The following is a 21639-nucleotide window of genomic DNA, read 5'->3' as shown; positions in this document are numbered from 1 at the left end:
GCTTAGCCCTAGAGAATAGTCAATCAATTGAATTTCATATGGAATTTTTCCCCAAATTTGTACATTTTATTTTGCACAAATCTCTCATAATGGCAGCCATTAAAACTATTCCTGGGCAACCACATACATAAGGAGGGTGTTTGTTACAGTGTGTCACCCCTCCTTCGGATAGGGGATAAGTTATATTGCACTACAGATGTCCTTTAAGTGCCTATGTTATTTAGTGTAATGTACATATTTTGTTCTATGCCTTTAAATACTGTTGTCATGTGATTGTAACCAGGGAAGGTACCAGTGACCATGTGACCTACAGTGTGACCTATGGGACCCCTTCAGAGTCTCCCCCATATAAGCCCTGGGTTGAGCTTCCTTTTCCTCTTTGAGTTTTTGCTGAGTGCAGTGAGGTCAAGTCCTGAGAGAGTGTGCACTACCCCACAGGTGAACGTCAAAACCTGGTAACCTACAAACGGGGTGAAGTCTGTCTAGTCAGTCCCAGTCAAGTCAGTCAAGATAAATCTTTGTCAAGTCAGTGTGGTCCTGCATCAAATTGTCCAAGTCCACTACAAGTCCCAGCGAGCCCTGAGGTCTCTATAGTCCCTGGTCACCTCCTTGGTGATGTATAGACTGTTACATCTGTCTAACTCAGTAAAGCTGCCGTTGTTCCGTAACTTGGCGTCTGAGTCATTATTTGCCCCCGTGCCTAGCCCAGGATACAGAGGTATACCTTCGGGTGGTGTAGAAGATAAACTACGCCCTGGCGTCACAAACACAAGGGGTTAATGTCATCTGCGCTTGCGGTAATTCTATATGCCCTCATCACACCCTCACCACATGTAATCACCTTACTACTGGGGTGACACACTGTAACAAACCTCCTCCTCATGTAATCACCTTACTACTGGGGTTACGCACTGTAACACACCTCCTCCGCATTTAATCTCCTTACTATTGGGGTGACACACTGTAACAAACCTCCTCCTCATGTAATCTCCTTAGTACTGGGGTGACACACTGTAACAAACCTCCTCCTCATGTAATCTCCTTACTACTGGGGTGACACACTGTAACAAACCTCCTCCTCATGTAATCTCCTTAGTACTGGGGGGACACACTGTAACAAACCTCCTCCTCCTCATGTAATCTCCTTAGTACTGGGGTGAAACACTGTAACAAACCTCCTCCTTATGTAATCACCTTACTACTGGGGTGACACACTGTAACAAGCCTCCTCCTCATGTAATCTCCTTACTACTAGGGTGACACACTGTAACAAACATCCTCCTCGTGTAATCTCCTTACTACTGGAGGGACACACTGTAACAAACCCCCTCTTCATGTAATCACCTTACTACTGGGGTGACACACTGTAACAAACCTCCTCTTCATGTAATCACCTTACTACTGAGATGACACACTGTAACAAACCTCTGCCTCATGTAATCTCCTTACTACTGGGGTGACACACTGTAACAAACCTCCTCCTCATGTAATCACCTTACTACTGGGGTGACACACTGTAACAAACCTCCTCCTCATGTAATCTCCTTACTACTGGGGTGACACACTGTAACAAACCTCCTCCTCATGTAATCTCCTTACTACTGGAGTCAAACACGATAACAAACCCCCTCCTTATGTAATCTTCTTATAACTAGGGTGACCGTGACACACTGTAGCATATGCAGGGGGGCATTGGAGGAATGGTGCTGGCTGTGAGTGTGTGGTTTGGATGCTGGCTGGCTAAGTTGCGGCGGCAGAGCAGCGCCCCCCCACCCCCACCCCCTCAAGAGGGCGCTCTAGGCAGCAGCCTATTTTGCCTATAAGCAGAGCCGGCCCTGGAACTACTACTAATACTACTTAGCTGCACATCTCCTGCCTTGATCATCATATTCCATACTGTACTATTACTACTACTAAATGTAACACAGCTTTTTATTCTCAGAAGCAATACTTACTATATCATCAACGACAGCTCCTGTAAAATACAATACAAAAACAATATAAATGATATGATTTACTCACTGTTATATTGTAATGTTAGAAATAAAAATATCTGCAGCTCCACTGATCTTGTAGATAGTTTGCTAGCTATGTACAATGTATCAGTCTGGGGTCCAGGATGTTTAGCTCACAGAGCATTGTCTAGACTGGATACAATTGTCTCCACTTCTCAGCTGATAGCAGGACTAGCTATGTACAATGTATCAGTCTGGAGTCCAGGATGTTTAGCTTACAGAGCATTGTCTAGACTGGATACAATTGTCTCCACTTCTCAGCTGATAGCAGGACTAGCTATGTACAATGTATCAGTCTGGAGTCCAGGATGTTTAGCTCACAGAGCATTGTCTAGACTGGATACAATTGTCTCCACTTCTCAGCTGAGAGCAGAACTAGCTATGTACAATGTATCAGTCTGGAGTCCAGGATGTTTAGCTCACAGAGCATTGTCCAGACTGGATACAATTGTCTCCACTTCTCAGCTGAGAGCAGAACTAGCTATGTACAATGTATCAGTCTGGAGTCCAGGATGTTTAGCTCACAGAGCATTGTCTAGACTGGATACAATTGTCTCCACTTCTCAGCTGAGAGCAGGACTAGCTATGTACAATGTATCAGTCTGGAGTCCAGAATGTTTAGCTCACAGAGCATTGTCTAGACTGGATACAATTGCCTCCACTTCTCAGCTGAGAGCAGGACTAGTTATGTACAATGTATCAGTCTGGAGTTCAGGGTGTTTAGCTCACAGAGCATTGTCTAGACTGGATACAATTGTCTCCACTTCTCAGCTGAGAGCAGGACTAGCTATGTACAATGTATCAGTCTGGAGTCCAGGATGTTTAGCTCACAGAGCATTGTCCAGACTGGATACAATTGTCTCCACTTCTCAGCTGAGAGCAGAACTAGCTATGTACAATGTATCAGTCTGGAGTCCAGGATGTTTAGCTCACGGAGCATTGTCTAGACTGGATACAATTGTCTCCACTTCTCAGCTGAGAGCAGGACTAGCTATGTACAATGTATCAGTCTGGAGTCCAGAATGTTTAGCTCACAGAGCATTGTCTAGACTGGATACAATTGCCTCCACTTCTCAGCTGAGAGCAGGACTAGTTATGTACAATGTATCAGTCTGGAGTTCAGGGTGTTTAGCTCACAGAGCATTGTCTAGACTGGATACAATTGTCTCCACTTCTCAGCTGAGAGCAGGACTAGCTATGTACAATGTATCAGTCTGGAGTCCAGGATGTTTAGCTCACAGAGCATTGTCTAGACTGGATACAATTGTCCCCACTTCTCAGCTGAGAGCAGGACTAGCTATGTACAATGTATCAGTCTGGAGTTAATGCTGTTTAGCTCACAGAGCATTGTCTAGACTGGATACAATTGTCTCCACTTCTCAGCTGATAGCAGGACTAGCTATGTACAATGTATCAGTCTGGAGTCCAGGATGTTTAGCTCACAGAGCATTGTCTAGACTGCATACAATTGTCTCCACTTCTCAGCTGAGAGCAGGACTAGCTATGTACAATGTATCAGTCTGGAGTTAATGCTGTTTAGCTCACAGAGCATTGTCTAGACTGGATACAATTGTCTCCACTTCTCAGCTGAGAGCAGGACTAGCTATGTACAATGTATCAGTCTGGAGTTAATGCTGTTTAGCTCACAGAGCATTGTCTAGACTGGATACAATTGTCTCCACTTCTCAGCTGAGAGCAGGACTAGCTATGTACAATGTATCAGTCTGGAGTCCAGGCTGTTTAGCTCAAAGAGCATTGTCTAGACTGGATACAAGTGTCTCCATTTGTCTCCATTTTAATCGCACTGACCTGCAGAATAAAGATAATGTGTAATTTTTACCACAAATGAGCAAAATTGCAATTTCCATCTACAAATAATAATTTTTTCTTTCGCTGTACATTTTATGTTAAAATGTAAGGTGTCATTACAAAGTGCAATTGGTCGTGGAAAAGAACAAGGCCCTCATATGGGTCTGTAGGTGGAAAAGTAGAAAAGTTATGAATTTTAAAAGGAAAGGAGGAAAAAACGAAAACGCAAAAAATGAAAATGACCCAAAAAGAACTATTACAAGCAATCATTAGGGAGATCTATTGTTCAGGGCTATGAACGTAGGCTTTAGATGTTGTGGTCAGCATCGATCACTGTGTCTAAAGGGTTAATGAGGGACATCGGTGGGATTGACAGCTCGCATACATGTGCACCCTGTGTTGTCTAGATGTTATTTGTAATTAAAGGAGTACTCCTGTGCTCCAGCGTTCTGAACATTTTGTTCAGAACGCTCGGAGCCATAGGCCGTGATCGTGACATCACCGCCACGCCCCTTGTGCCATCACACCACACCCCCTCCATTCATGTCTATGGGAGGGGGCATGTCGGCCGACACGCCCCCTTCGATAGACATGAATGGAGGGGGTGTGACTTGATGTCACAAGAGGACGTGGGCGTGACATCGCGATCACTTCCGCAGGAACCCGGCGTTTGTTTAAAACACTGGGTGCTGCGAGAGATCACGTAGGTCCCCAGCAGTGTGACCCCCGCAATCAGACATCTTATCCCCTATACGTTGCATAGGGTATAAGATGTCTCGCAGCGGAGTACCCCTTTAATGAAGCTAAAAACTGACCTGTGAATCCTGCACAGATACCCATCAGGATACATACCGTCCTCAGACCTGTAATCTTCATTTGTGCTCCTGCAAAGTAAGAAAGAATAATATTTAAATAAAATATTTGGCTGTTTGCGACATTGTACGGCAACATTGTGAAATAAAATCTGCGCATTGATTAGTTCCCAAAAAAAGTGGTCTAAATTACATAGATTATCCCTGTGGTGCGGAAGTCTATTGATGATATTCCAGTAAAAATGCCCCATGATGTTTATTATCCCTGTACTGTGACATCACTGTGTATTATCCCTGTACTGTGACATCACTGTGTGTATTATCCCTGTACTGTGACATCACTGTGTGTATTATCCCTGTACTGTGACATCACCGTGTATTATCCCTGTACTGTGACATCACTGTGTATAATCCCTGTACTGTGACATCACTGTGTATTATCCCTGTACTGTGACATCACTGTGTGTATTATGCCTGTACTGTGACATCACTGTATGTATTATCCCTGTACTGTGACATCACTGTGTGTATTATGCCTGTACTGTGACATCACTGTATGTATTATCCCTGTACTGTGACATCACTGTGTATTATCCCTGTACTGTGACATCACTGTGTGTATTATCCCTGTACTGTGACATCACTGTGTATATTATCCCTGTACTGTGACATCACTGTTTATTATCCCTGTACTGTGACATCACTGTGTATTATCCCTGTACTGTGACATCACTGTGTATAATCCCTGTACTATGACATCACTGTATGTATTCTCCCTGTACTGTGACATCACTGTGTGTATTATCCCTGTACTGTGACATCACTGTGTATTATCCCTGTACTGTGACATCACTGTGTGTATTATCCCTGTACTGTGACATCACTGTGTATTATCCCTGTACTGTGACATCACTGTGTATAATCCCTGTACTGTGACATCACTGTGTATTCTCCCTGTACTGTGACATCACTGTGTGTATTATCCCTGTACTGTGACATCACTGTGTATTATCCCTGTACTGTGACATCACTGTGTGTATTATCCCTGTACTGTGACATCACTGTGTATATTATTCCTGTACTGTGACATCACTGTGTGTATTATCCCTGTACTGTGACATCACTGTGTGTATTATCCCTGTACTGTGACATCACTGTATATTCTCCCTGTACTGTGACATCACTGTGTGTATTATCCCTGTACTGTGACATCACTGTGTGTATTATCCCTGTACTGTGACATCACTGTGTATTCTCCCTGTACTGTGACATCACTGTGTACTCTCCCTGTACTGTGACATCACTGTGTATTATCCCTGTACTGTGACATCACTGTGTGTATTATCCCTGTACTGTGACATCACTGTGTGTATTATCACTGTACTGACATCACTGTGTGTATTATCTCTGTACCGTGACATCACTGTGTATTATCCCTGTACTGTGACATCACTGTGTATAATCCCTGTACTGTGACATCACTGTGTATTATCCCTGTACTGTGACATCACTGTGTGTATTATCACTGTACTGTGACATCACTGTGTGTATTATCTCTGTACTGTGACATCACTGTGTATTATCCCTGCACTGTGACATCACTGTGTATTATCCCTGTACTGTGACATCACTGTGTATTATCCCTGTACTGTGACATCAGTGTGTATAATCCCTGTACTGTGACATCACTGTGTATATTATCCCTGTACTGTGACATCACTGTGTATTATCTCTGTACTGTGACATCACTGTGTATATTATCCCTGTACTGTTACATTACTGTGTATATTATCTCTGTACTGTGACATCACTGTACGTATTATCCCTGTACTGTGACATCACTGTGTATTATCCCTGTACTGTGACATCACTGTGTATATTATCCCTGTACTGTGACATCTCTGTTAGTATTATCCCTGTACTGTGACATCACTGTGTATTATCCCTGTACTGTGACCTCACTGTATGTATTCTCTCTGTACTGTGACATCACTGTGTATATTTTCCCTGTACTGTGACATCACTGTTAGTATTATCCCTGTACTGTGACATCACTGTGTATTTTCCCTGTACTGTGACCTCACTGTATGTATTATCCCTGTACTGTGACATCACTGTGTATTATCCCTGTACTGTGACATCACTGGGTGTATTATCCCTGTACTGTGACATCACTGTGTGTATTATCCCTGTACTGTGACATCACTGTGTGTATTATCCCTGTACTGTGACATCACTGTGTGTATTATCCCTGTACTGTGACATCACTGTGTGTATTATGCCTGTACTGTGACATCACTGTATGTATTATCCCTGTACTGTGACATCACTGTGTGTATTATGCCTGTACTGTGACATCACTGTATGTATTATCCCTGTACTGTGACATCACTGTGTATTATCCCTGTACTGTGACATCACTGTGTGTATTATCCCTGTACTGTGACATCACTGTGTAAATTATCCCTGTACTGTGACATCACTGTGTGTATTATCTCTGTACTGTGACATCACTGTGTGTATTATCCTTGTACTGTGACATCACTGTGTGTATTATCCCTGTGCTGTGACCTCACTGTGTGTATTATCCCTGTACTGTGACATCACTGTATGTATTATCCCTGTACTGTGACATCACTGTATGTATTATCCCTGTACTGTGACATCACTGTGTATATTATCCCTGTACTGTGATATCACTGTGTATATTATCCCTGTACTGTGACATCACTGTGTGTATTATCCCTGTACTGTGACATCACTGTGTATTATCCCCGTACTGTGACATCCCTGTGTGTGTATTATCCCTATACTGTGACATCACTCTGTGTATTATATTAGTACTGTGACATCACTGTGTGTATTATTCCTGTACTGTGACATCACTGTGTATTATCTCTGTACTGTGACATCACTGTGTATTATCCTTGTTCTGTGACCTCACCGTGTGTATTATCTCTGTACTGTGACATCACTGTGTATTATCCCTGTACTGTGACATCACTGGGTGTATTATCCCTGTACTGTGACATCACTGTGTAAATTATCCCTGTAGTGTGACATCACTGTGTGTATTATCCTTGTACTGTGACATCACTGTGTGTATTATCCCTGTGCTGTGACATCACTGTGTGTATTTTCCCTGTACTGTGACATCACTGTATGTATTATCCCTGTACTGTGACATCACTGTATATTATCCCTGTACTGTGACATCACTGTGTATTATCCCTGTACTGTGACATCACTGTGTGTGTATTATCCCTATACTGTGACATCACTCTGTGTATTATATTAGTACTGTGACATCACTGTGTGTATTATTCCTGTACTGTGACATCACTGTGTATTATCTCTGTACTGTGACATCACTGTGTATTATCCTTGTACTGTGACCTCACCGTGTGTATTATCTCTATACTGTGACATCACTGTGCGTATTATTCCTGTACTGTGACATCACTGTGTGTATTATCTCTGTACTGTGACATCACTGTGTGCATTATCCCTGCACTGTGACATCACTGTGTATTATCCCTGTACTGTGACATCACTGTGTATTATCCCTGTACTGTGACATCACTGTGTATTATCCCTGTACTGTGACATCACTGTGTGTATTATCCCTGTACTGTGACATCACTGTGTATTATCCCTGTACTGTGACATCACTGTGCTTATTATCTCTGTACTATGACATCACTGTGTATATTATCCATGTACTGTGATATCACTGTGTATATTATCCCTGTACTGTGACATCACTGTGTGTATTATCCCTGTACTGTGACATCACTGTGTATTATCCCCGTACTGTGACATCCCTGTGTGTGTATTATCCCTATACTATGACATCACTCTGTGTATTATATTAGTACTGTGACATCACTGTGTGTATTATTCCTGTACTGTGACATCACTGTGTATTATCTCTGTACTGTGACATCACTGTGTATTATCCTTGTTCTGTGACCTCACCGTGTGTATTATCTCTGTACTGTGACATCACTGTGTATTATCCCTGTACTGTGACATCACTGGGTGTATTATCCCTGTACTGTGACATCACTGTGTGTATTATCCCTGTACTGTGACATCATTGTGTGTATTATCCCTGTACTGTGACATCACTGGGTGTATTTTCCCTGTACTGTGACATCACTGTGTGTATTATGCCTGTACTGTGACATCACTGTGTGTATTATCCCTGTACTATGACATCACTGTGTATTATGCCTGTACTGTGACATCACTGTGTGTATTATCCCTGTACTGTGACATCACTGTGTAAATTATCCCTGTAGTGTGACATCACTGTGTGTATTATCCTTGTACTGTGACATCACTGTGTGTATTATCCCTGTGCTGTGACATCACTGTGTGTATTATCCCTGTAATGTGACATCACTGTGTGTATTATCCTTGTACTGTGACATCACTGTGTGTATTATCCCTGTGCTGTGACCTCACTGTGTGTATTTTCCCTGTACTGTGACATCACTGTATGTATTATCCCTGTACTGTGACATCACTGTATATTATCCCTGTACTGTGACATCACTGTGTATTATCCCTGTACTGTGACATCACTGTGTGTGTATTATCCCTATACTGTGACATCACTCTGTGTATTATATTAGTACTGTGACATCACTGTGTGTATTATTCCTGTACTGTGACATCACTGTGTATTATCTCTGTACTGTGACATCACTGTGTATTATCTCTGTACTGTGACATCACTGTGTATTATCCTTGTACTGTGACCTCACCGTGTGTATTATCTCTGTACTGTGACATCACTGTGCGTATTATTCCTGTACTGTGACATCACTGTGTGTATTATCTCTGTACTGTGACATCACTGTGTGCATTATCCCTGCACTGTGACATCACTGTGTATTATCCCTGTACTGTGACATCACTGTGTATTATCCCTGTACTGTGACATCACTGTGTATTATCCCTGTACTGTGACATCACTGTGTGTATTATCCCTGTACTGTGACATCACTTTGTATTATCCCTGTACTGTGACATCACTGTGCTTATTATCTCTGTACTATGACATCACTGTGTATATTATCCATGTACTATGACATCACTGTGTGTATTATCTCTGTACTGTGACACCACTGTGTATATTATCTCTGTACTGTGACATCACTGTGTATATTATCTCTGTACTGTGACATCACTGTGTGTATTATCTCTGTACTGTGATATCACTGTGCTTATTATCTCTGTACTGTGACATCACTGTGTATATTATCCCTGTACTGTGACATCACTGTGTATTATCCCTGTACTGTGACATCACTGTGTGTATTATCCCTGTACTGTGACATCACTGTGTATATTATCCCTGTACTGTGATATCACTGTGTATATTATCCCTGTACTGTGACATCACTGTTTATTATCCCTGTACTGTGACATCACTGTGTGTATTATCCCTGTACTGTGACATTACTGTGTGTATTATCTCTGTACTGTGACATCACTGTGTATATTATCCCTGTACTGTGACATAACTGTGTATATTATCCCTGTACTGTGACATCACTATGTGTATAATCTGTGACATCAGTATATTTCTTTAGTGTGATCATTCCTGTTACTTCCCTTTGGTCATTTTTTATTTTAGTTCTCTTTTTTTCCACTGATATACACTGATGTAATATACACTGCAATACCCTTCCTTACCACTAGATGGGCCTAGTGATCAATTTCATGATTTTTAGATGAAATCTGTATTTCTTCCACTATGCAGACGTCACATGTACAGTATAAAGGTTCAGTTTTTGTAGTTCAGCAAATAAGGGCCATATTTTATAACACTACTATGTCAACCACACTTTATTAAGTTAAGGAATGCATTAAACCCAACTTCATTATGTAAACCTCAAAGGTTCACCTCCATGCTAACATTCACATCTCAGATCATGTGTCAAGGGTCCTAGAGGTCGGAGCCCCACCAATAAAGAAGAGACTGCTAATCCGGGCACTTATGTATTCATTTCATATATCTGGGGCAGCAAATTAGTTGATTTCTTGTGTTGTGCAGCAGATATATTGCACTTGTATTTCTCTTTTTTACTTGTGGGATTGTGATCTAGCAGTTGTTGCTTCATTCAGTGGTTGCAGTGCGATCTTACTATGTGATTGTCATCCTAATAATAAACTCTACATTTACACAATTCAGAACAGTTTAAAAACTTGCTCTCGTTTTTGACTTTTACATAAGTCTCTGTACACAGGGTTCCATAGTGAATTTTGGATGAATGGCAGCCTCAGTGATATTTCAGGACCACTGTGCAATCTCACTGTGTCCTTATAGTGGAAATCATATGGCAATAAAAAGAATTCCGACAACGACCATAGTTGACAACATTTTCCACTCTTTTTCCACTGTGCCTGAATATTTAAATTACCTTTATTAGTTCCGGTCTGATAAAGCCTGAGTAACCCCTGTAATCCAAATCAATCCCCCAAATTATGGTAGATCCAAGATTATACCCCATAATTTAGACCCTAGTCCATACCCCATACTTCAGATTCCAGACCCCATAATTTACACTTCAGACCAGATCCCATATTTCAGACACCACATCAGATCCTATAATCCAGATCCCAGACCAGGTCCCAAAATTAAGACACCAGACCAGATCCCATATTTCAGACACCATATCAGACTTATAATTCAGATATCAGACCAGACCCCATTATTCAGAGATCAGACCAGACACCATAACCCAGACCAGGTCCCAAGATTAAGATGCCAGACTAGATCCCATAGTTCATGCCTTAGATCAGACCCCAGACCAGACCCCATAATTCAGGCCCCAGACCAGACCCCATAATTAAGCAATGCAGACCACTGACCAGACCCAATAATTTAGACCTCAGACCAGACCCCATAATTCAGACACCAGACCAAACCCATAATTCAGACAGCAGACCAGACCTCATAATTCAGACAGCAGACCAGACTGAATTGTGTCACTTGGTGTGGGGTCTGGAATATCATGTTTTAATTATGGTATTCAGAAAGCAAACCAAACCTTATATTTCAGACCCCACAACAAGTGTCACAATTCAGGCACCAGACAAGATCCCATAGTTCAGTCCTCAGTCCAGACCCCATAATTCAGACAGCAGAGCAGACCTCATATTAAAAAGACAGCAGACCACAACCCAGAATTGGGACAACAAACCAGATGTCATAATTCAGACCACATTTCATATTAAAGACAGCAAAGCAGGTCCCAGACCAGACCCTCTAGTTTACACACCAGACCAAATACCATAACTCAGACCCCAGACCAGATCCAATAGATCGAGCCTCAGACCAGATCCCATAATTGCAACAACAGCTCAGACCCCATAATTCAGACAGTAATCCAGGCCCCATTATTCAGACAGCAAACCAGATGTCAGAATTCAGACCCCCAGATGAGACCCCACAATGCAAGCACCAAACCAGACCCCATAATTCAGACAGCAGACCAGATCTCATAATTCAGACAGCAGACCAAATCCATAATTCATACAGCAGATTAGACCCCAAAATTCAAACCCCAGGCTAGACCCCATTATCTAGACACAAAACCAGACCCCATAATTCAGACAGCACACTAGCCCCAAGGTTCAGACCGCAGACCAGATCCTATAATTCAGACACCACACCAGACCCCATAATTCAGACAACACACTAAACCCCAAAGTTCAGACCACAGACCATCCCCCATAATTCAGACACCAGACCACATCATTTAGACACTAAACCCAATAATTCTGACACCAGACCCCATAATTCAGACACCAGACCGCATAATTAAGACCACAGACCATATCCCGTAATTCAAACACCAGACCCCATAATTCAGACCACAGACCAGACCACATAATTTAATCCACAGACCAGACCCCATAATTCAAAAAGATTACAAAACCCATAATTCAGACCCCAGACCAGACTCCATTATTCAAACATCAGACCAGACCACATAATTCAGAACAATGACCAAATCACATAATTCAGACCCAAGACAAGATCCTATAATTCAGATACCACACCAGATCCCATAATTCAAACCACAGACCATACCTCATAATTCAGACCACAGACCATCCCACATAATTTAGACACCAAATCAGATCCATGGTGAGCATGTGCTTTGGTTCCAGGTGAGAGATGGGGCACCATCAAGCTCTTCTGTCTTGGACAGGGTAATTAGCTAGGGCAGCAATCTGAATTATTGCCCCTGGGAAGGACACTCTAGGTACAAATTACAATCTGTGCCAATAAATACAGTAGCAATGGGAAGTCGATAAGTACCTGATGTTCCTGGGAGGTAAGCTTGGGAATGATGAAGGTGCTGCTGAGGATTTTAAGGGTGGTGGCGGTGGTGGCAATGCAGCTGACAGTGCAGATGACCTCTTTTCACTGACTGCCATTTTATTACCTAAAAATAAAAAAGAGAAAATCCATAAATTGTATAAAGATAATATTGGTGCATGCAGCCCATTAGATCACACCCCCATAAACAAAAGCAAGGGGCTACTGATAGCCAGACAGTAATGGACATGTTAAGGAAGGATCTGTGCTTGTTTTGGAGCTAAATGGCTGTGTTCCGATTCCACCATAACGCTGCTGCTTTCTTTTTGTAAACTGGCTACTATCCTTCAACTACAAGTCCCAGGATCCCTTGTTTGTAAGTGTGAGGTCACTTTTCTTCTTCCCACACATTAAAGCACACCTGAGCTCCCTTCCAGGAATGCTGTGCCTGAAACTACAATTCCCTGCAGCCCTGTGGGGAATAATCTCCCTCCCACCCAGCGGTCGCTCCACCCATTGAATCAGACAGGCTCCATCAAACACAGGTACAGACACTATATTATGAACTACACTAACTTTACAGCCCCTGTGAAGTCAAATAAATGAAATCCCGGAATGCCCCTTTAGGGTACGTTCACACGTACGCAGATTGGATGCTCAGGATTTCATGCACAGGATTTTCTGTTGCAGATTTCAATGTAAACTAAATGACTGAGCACAGCTTCTAATCTGCAAACACAGTGATCCCTCAACTTACAATGGCCTCAACATACAATAGTTTCAACATACAATAGTCTTTTCTGGACCATCGTAACTTGAAACCAGACTCAACATACAATGCTTCAAACCGTCCAGATCTGTGATACCTGTCACAACTGGAGGAACTGACCAATCAGAATGGGCATTTTACTGGTAAATCACCTCTATTACTGAAGTACATGCACTGACTGGCTGTCTGGTAGCGCCCCCTACAGTACAGGGAGGAACTACAAGTTCTGTACTACTCCTTACCTGTGCCAGGGTTAGCTGCTCTTTTGGACACCAAGTAAGGACGGCTCCATTTAGGACACTGTGTGTACTGTACAGGACCCTGAAGAAGTTCCTGTCCGCTACATAAGCCATTGTTTCCCAACCAGGGTGCCTCCAGCTGTTGCAAAACGACAACTTCCAGCATGCGCGGACAGCCGTTGGCTGTCCGGGCATGCTGGAAGTTGTTGTTTTGCAACAGCTGGAGGCACCTTGGTTGGGAAACACTGACCTAGACAGTGATTACAGCTCCCAGCAGATCTTTCTTTCTTTAATCCTCACTTTTTGCTATTTTTGGATGACATTTTGGTGGCTTCAGAACCAATTACCAGGTTTCCATAGAGTTATGGTCTCAACATACAATGGTTTCAACATACAATGGTCGTCCCGGAACCAATTAATATTGTAACTTGAGGGACCACTGTACAAGTCCTGCGTTTCAAATCTGCGCAGGATCCTGTACGTGTGAACATACCCTTAAGGAACTTCTCAGCAGTCACTGGTCTGTGAAAAGCAGCAATCTATATTCTGCCCGAAGCGTATTTCTCATGTCAGATTCTCAGCTTGCTGATCTCCACCAATGTCATCTTCTAATTCATCTAGTGTATAATACATTGTATAGTCTTTTATTGAATAACAAGGTACTGTATTCCATAGTGTGACTGCTCTTACAGTAGAGAATTCTATGGTGTGACTGCTCTTACAATAGAGCGCTCCATATTGTGACTGCTCTTACAGTTCTTACTGTGGAGTGTGAACGCTCTTACATAGTGTGAACGCTCTTACAGTAGAGACTCCATATCGTGACTATTTTTAGTAAAAACTCCACAGTGTTACTGCTCTTACAGTAGAGACTTCATATTGTTACAAGTCCTACAATAGAGACTCCATAGTGTGACTGCTCTTACAGTAGAGACTTCAGAGTGTGACTGCTCTTATAGTAGAGGTCTGCATAATGTTGCCGATATTACAGTAGATACTATTTATTGGTCCTGCTCTTAGAGTAGTGGCTCCATAGTGTGACTGCTCTTACAGTAGAGATTTCCATAGTGTGACTGCTCATACAGTAGAGGCTCCATAGTGTAACTGCTCTTACAGTAGAAAGATCCATAGTGTGAATGCTCTTTGAGTAGAGATCTGCATAATGTGACTGCTCTTACAGTAGAGACACCATAGTGGGACTGCTCTTACAGTAGAGACTCCATAGTGGGACTGCTCTTACAGTAGAGACTCCATAGTGGGACTCCTCTTACAGTAGAGACACCATAGTGGGACTGCTCTTACAGTAGAGACTCCATAGTGGAACTGATCTTACAGTAGAGACTCCATTGCATGACTGTTCTTACAGTAGATAATTCATAGTGTGATTGATCTTATAGTAGAGGCTCCATAGTGTGACTTCTCTTACAGTATAGACTCCATGGTATGACTGCTCTTACAGTAGAGTCCTTAGTTTAACTACTCTTACAGTAGAGACTCCATAGTGTGACTACTCTAACAGTAGAGATTCCATAGTGTGACTACTCTTATAGTAGAGGCTCCATAGTGTGACTGTTAACTGTTCTTATAGTAGAGGCTCCATAGTATGACTGCTCTTACAGTAGAGAGTCCTTAGTTTGACTACTCTTACAGTAGCAACTCCATAGAGTGACTACTCTTATAGTAGAGGCTCCATAGTGTGACTACTCTTATAGTAGAGGCTCCATAGTATGACTGCTCTTACAGTAGCGACTCCATAGTGTGATTACTCTTATAGTAGAGGCTCCATAGTGGGACTGCTCTTACAGTAGAGACACCATAGTGGGACTGCTCTTACAGTAGAGAATCCATAGTGGAACTGATCTTACAGTAGAGACTCCATTGCATGACTGTTCTTACAGTAGATAATTCATAGTGTGATTGATCTTACAGTAGAGGCTCCATAGTGTGACTTCTCTTACAGTAGAGACTCCATAGTATGACTGCTCTTACAGTAGAGTCCTTAGTTTAACAACTCTTACAGTAAAGACTCCATAGTGTGACTACTCTTATAGTAGAGGCTCCATAGCGTGACTGTTAACTGTTCTTATAGTAGAGGCTCCATAGTATGACTGCTCTTACATTAGAGAGTCCTTAGTTTGACTACTCTTACAGTAGCGACTCCATAGAGTGACTACTATTATAGTAGAGGCTCCATAGTGTGACTACTCTTATAGTAGAGGCTCCATCGTATGACTGCTCTTACAGTAGAGGCTCCATAGTATGACTGCTCTTACAGTAGAGAGTCCTTAGTTTGACTACTCTTATAGTAGAGGCTCCATAGAGTGACTGCTCTTATAGTAGAGTTCTGCATAATGTTGCCGATATTACAGTAGATACTATTTATTGGTCCTGCTCTTAGAGTAGCGGCTCCATAGTGTGACTGCTCTTACAGTAGAGATTTCCATAGTGTGACTGCTCTTACAGTAGAGGCTACATAGTGTAACTGCTCTTACAGTAGAAAGATCCATAGTGTGAATGCTCTTTGAGTAGAGATCTGCATAATGTCACTGCTCTTACAGTAGAGACACCATAGTGGGACTGCTCTTACAGTAGAGAATCCATAGTGGAACTGATCTTACAGTAGAGACTCCATTGCATGACTGTTCTTACAGTAGATAATTCATAGTGTGATTGATCTTACAGTAGAGGCTCCATAGTGTGACTTCTCTTACAGTAGAGACTCCATAGTATGACTGCTCTTACAGTAGAGTCCTTAGTTTAACAACTCTTACAGTAGAGATTCCATAGTGTGACTACTCTTATAGTAGAGGCTCCATAGCGTGACTGTTAACTGTTCTTATAGTAGAGGCTCCATAGTATGACTGCTCTTACATTAGAGAGTCCTTAGTTTGACTACTCTTACAGTAGCGACTCCATAGAGTGACTTCTATTATAGTAGAGGCTCCATAGTGTGACTACTCTTATAGTAGAGGCTCCATCGTATGACTGCTCATACAGTAGAGGCTCCATAGTATGACTGCTCTTACAGTAGAGAGTCCTTAGTTTGACTACTCTTATAGTAGAGGCTCCATAGTGTGATTGATCTTACAGTAGAGGCTCCATAGTTTGACTGCTCTTACAGTAGACAGTCCTTAGTTTGACTACTCTTATAGTAGAGGCTCCAGAGTGTGACTACTCTTATAGTAGAGGCTCCATAGAGTGACTACTCTTATAGTAGAGGCTCCATAGTGTCACTACTCTTATAGTAGAGGCTCCATAGTATGACTGCTCTTACAGTAGAGAGTCCTTAGTTTGACTACTCTTATAGTAGAGGCTCCATAGTGTGACTACTCTTATAGTAGAGGCTCCATAGTATGACTACTCTTATAGTAGAGGCTCCATAGAGTGACTACTCTTATAGTAGAGGCTCCATAGAGTGACTACTCTTATAGTAGAGGCTCCATAGAGTGACTACTCTTATAGTAGAGGCTCCATAGTATGACTACTCTTATAGTAGAGGCTCCATAGTGTGACTACTCTTATAGTAGAGGCTCCATAGTATGACTGCTCTTACAGTAGAGAGTCCTTAGTTTGACTACTCTTATAGTAGAGGCTCCATAGAGTGACTACTCTTATAGTAGAGGCTCCATAGAGTGACTACTCTTATAGTAGAGGCTCCATAGAGTGACTACTCTTATAGTAGTGGCTCCATAGAGTGACTGCTCTTATAGTAGAGGCTCCATAGAGTGACTACTCTTATAGTAGAGGCTCCATAGAGTGGCTACTCTTATAGTAGAGGCTCCATAGAGTGACTACTCTTATAGTAGAGGCTCCATAGAGTGACTACTCTTATAGTAGAGGCTCCATAGAGTGACTACTCTTATAGTAGAGGCTCCATAGAGTGACTGCTCTTACAGTAGAGAGTCCTTAGTTTGACTACTCTTATAGTAGAGGCTCCATAGAGTGATTGATTTTACAGTAGAGGCTCCATAGTATGACTGCTCTTACAGTAGAGAGTCCTTAGTTTGACTACTCTTAAAGTAGAGGCTTCATTGCATGGCTGCTTTTACAGTAGAGAGTCCTTAGTTTGACTACTCTTATAGTAGAGGCTTCATCGCGTGGCTGCTTTTACAGTAGAGGTTCCCCTCTCCCCCTGTTTACTTCCCCTGATGACGTGCTCTCCTTGCTCTGCTGATGGCATTTTAAACATTATGACGCCTCAGTGATCAGCTTCAGGGGGTTTATAATGTCATTGGCAGAGCAGGGAAAGCACATCATCAGTGGGTGCCTTCTTTCTCTAGGAACATAGCTAACCAGTCACCCTTTAGCCATGGCTGTTTCCATTCTGCTTTGTTTTAGTCATCAGTCCACAGACACAGAATAATAGGTGTCCCCCATGGTCAGTGACGGGGCAGCTCGCCAGATATGAGATGTGGAGCCACTTCCTGCAGGTTATTATTATAGCACAGTAACAAGTCTGACAATAATATTAGAGAAATGCTCATACAGTATGTCATTTCCTGATTTTGGTTGCTTCTTCCTTCTTCCCCAATGGGGAACACATTGTATTTGAAAGCATTATAGCATTCCTGCAGTAATGGTACAATAAGTAAATGACCCCTTGTAAATTCCTATCTATATCCTGTTTAATGTTGTGGTGTCCCAGCACCAAAGGCTGACCTGTGGGCTAGAGATTGCCTCAGGCATCCCTGCTGTCTATATATTGGGCCACTGCTCCATTGTCTAACCTGTGATAATGTGATTTATTGTTGTGTTATGTATTCATTTATGCACTGTACCTTTAAGGGATTGTGGCAACGTGATCAGGTGACCCTGACACCCCAAAGAAGGACCCCTAAACCAAGCTCCTATGTCGTGTGGGGGAAAAGAAGACTACAATATTCCACATCTACGCCAATCCCAGTAAAAGACTTTGGCGCACAGGTGGATGTCAAAACCTGGCGGTAAGCAAAGCTCTTGGGGAAAATCTCTTCTTCAGTCAGTCAAGTTATATCTTTCAAGTTGGCGAGTGCTGCTAATAATCTTAAAGCTGCATTCAACAGCAACTACAACCCCCAGCAAGGCGACAGGCTCCTCCGGTTCCACTCTTCCCATCCCTCTGCACAAAAGACTGTACTGGTTAAGATCTGCTACTTCCAGCAACAGTAAAGATAGTTATCTGTAACCTTGAATCGGTGTATTCATTATACCGCATCTGGCCCAGAAGAAGCTATCTCATCCTTGGACCGTGGAGGTTAACCGTGCCCAGGCGTCATGAACTACACCTTACCCACAGCATTCCATCATCCAAATCATCTCCCAGTGGTCGCCACAATGTTAGTCAAAGGGAAACCGAGTAAATAACCAGCATATTCATATATCCATCTATGCATTGATCTATTGATATTTCCACCCACCCATGCATCCATAGATATGTGCATACATCTTTTCATTAATGTATTAACCCATGCATGTATCCATCCATCCAACTATTCATTTTCTCTTATATCCACTCATGGAACCACGTATGCATCCATCCGTCTATCCATAAATCAAACAATCCATTTATCCACCCAGTGACTCATTCACTTAGCCACACATCTATCTATCTATCTATCTGTCTGTCTGTCTGTCTGTCTATCTATCTATCTATCTATCTATCTATCTATCTATCTATCTATCTATCTATCTATCTATCTACTGTATCTATTTATCTATCTATCTATCTCCTATCTATCTATCTATCTATCTATCTATCTATCTATCTCCTGTATCCATTGATCTCTCATATCTATCTCATATCTATCTATCTCACATATATCTATCTATCTCATATCTACCCATCTATCTCATATCTATCTATCTCATATCTATCCATCTATCTCATATCTATCTATCTCATATCTGTCTATCTATCTAGCAACAGGAGAATACAGCAGCACACTGCTAGCACAAAGATATAGATAAAACATGAGTATATAGATAGAACATGAAAAGCTATACAGCTGTAGTGCAATAAATGATGATATGAAACTATGAAATTATGAGGTACTTAGCTTGCAAATTTGGTGCCAAATAGCGCGGACCGTCCCACCACTTATATACACCTAATAGAGGGGGGTGGGGTGCAGGAGCCAACATGGAGGTAGCCACTCCCCCATATGTGTAATACAACCAAAGAATAAGTTGGCCAGCACTATTAATTCCAAACTATTGTAAAGACCTGGCTTGCAGGTGCAGGCTGCTGGGCTAAATATACAGCAACAGGAGAATACAGCAGCACACTGCTAGCACAGAGATATAGATGAAACATGAGTATATAGATAAAACATGAGTATATAGATAGAACATGAAAAGCTATACAGTTGTAGTGCAATAAATGAAAATATGAAACTATGAAATTATGAGGTATCTCATAATTTCATAGTCTCATATTTTCATTTATTGCACTACAGCTGTATAGCTTTTCATGTTCTATCTATATACTCATGTTTTATCTATATACTCATGTTTTATCTATATCTTTGTGCTGGCAGTGTGCTGCTGTATTCTCCTGTTGCTGTATATTTAGCCCAGCAGCCTGCACCTGTAAGCCAGGTCTATACAATAGTTTGGAATTAATAGTGCTGGCCAACTTATTCTTTGGTTATATATATATATATTTATTGATTGTTAATTAATTGTGACACTTTGGGGCTATTTAAGAGCCTGAGTTTGTTTGATTCACTAGGCCTGAAGATGGTGGTGTGAGAATACCGAAACGTTGCACTTGATAATTTTGCTGAAGATGGAATAAATCACTTTTTGCACCAAGATACTTTTGTGTGCTGCGGTTTTATCCTTTCTATTGAAGTTGGAGTCCTTTGCCAAGGCCCCTATGACTGCGTGCACCTTATTTTGAATCTGCTGCTGAATTTCTGCGGATGTGCTGTATTTTCTATCTCATGTGCTATCTATCTCATATCTATTATCTATCTCATATCTATCTATCTATCTCATATCTATCTATCATCTATCTCATATCTATCTATCTATCTATCTCATATCTATCTATCTCATATCTATCTATCTATCTCATATCTATCTATGTATCTATCTCATATCTATTATCTATCTCATATCTATCTATCTATCTCATATCCATCTATCTCATATCTATCTATCTCATATCTATCTATATCTATCTATCTATCTCATATCTATCTATCTCATATCTATTATCTATCTCATATCTATCTATCTATCTCATATCCATCTATCTCATATCTATCTATCTCATATCTATCTATATCTATCTATCTATCTCATATTTATCTATCTATCTCATATCTATCTATCTATCTCATATCTATCTCATATCTATCTATCTATCTATCTACCTATCTATCTCATATCTATCTCATATCTATCTATCTATCTATCTATCTCATATCTATCTATCTATCTATATCTATCTATCTATCTCATATCTATCTCATATCTATCCATCTATCTATCTATCTCATATCTATCTCATATCTATCTCATATCTATCTATCTATCTATCTATCTATCTATCTATCTATCTCATATCTATCTATCTCATATCTATCTATCTCTTATCTATCTATCTATCTATCTATCTATCTCATATCTATCTATCTATCTCATATCTATCTATCTATCTCTTATCTAT

At 41.4% G+C, this 21639-nt stretch overlaps 1 protein-coding gene across 2 annotated transcripts in view; it reads right to left on the bottom strand.

Annotated features, from left to right (window-relative positions):
• FYB1 (FYN binding protein 1) overlaps positions 1-21639 on the bottom strand; it is a 171877-nt gene that overhangs the window by 47592 nt on the left and 102646 nt on the right. For both annotated transcript variants that reach the window (XM_056546052.1, XM_056546059.1), the window contains exons 3-5: positions 12978-13104; positions 4677-4708; positions 1956-1975 (exon numbers count right to left, since the gene is read on the bottom strand). In XM_056546052.1, coding sequence (XP_056402027.1) covers positions 1956-1975; positions 4677-4708; positions 12978-13104 — 179 coding nt within the window. The remainder of the gene's footprint in view (positions 1-1955; positions 1976-4676; positions 4709-12977; positions 13105-21639) is intronic.

The sequence above is a fragment of the Hyla sarda genome, chromosome 1 (genome assembly GCF_029499605.1).
Source record: "Hyla sarda isolate aHylSar1 chromosome 1, aHylSar1.hap1, whole genome shotgun sequence".
Classification (NCBI taxonomy): Eukaryota; Metazoa; Chordata; class Amphibia; order Anura; family Hylidae; genus Hyla; species Hyla sarda.
The sequence above is the reverse complement of the archived record's forward strand: the minus strand, read 5'-3'. Positions and strand labels throughout refer to the sequence as shown.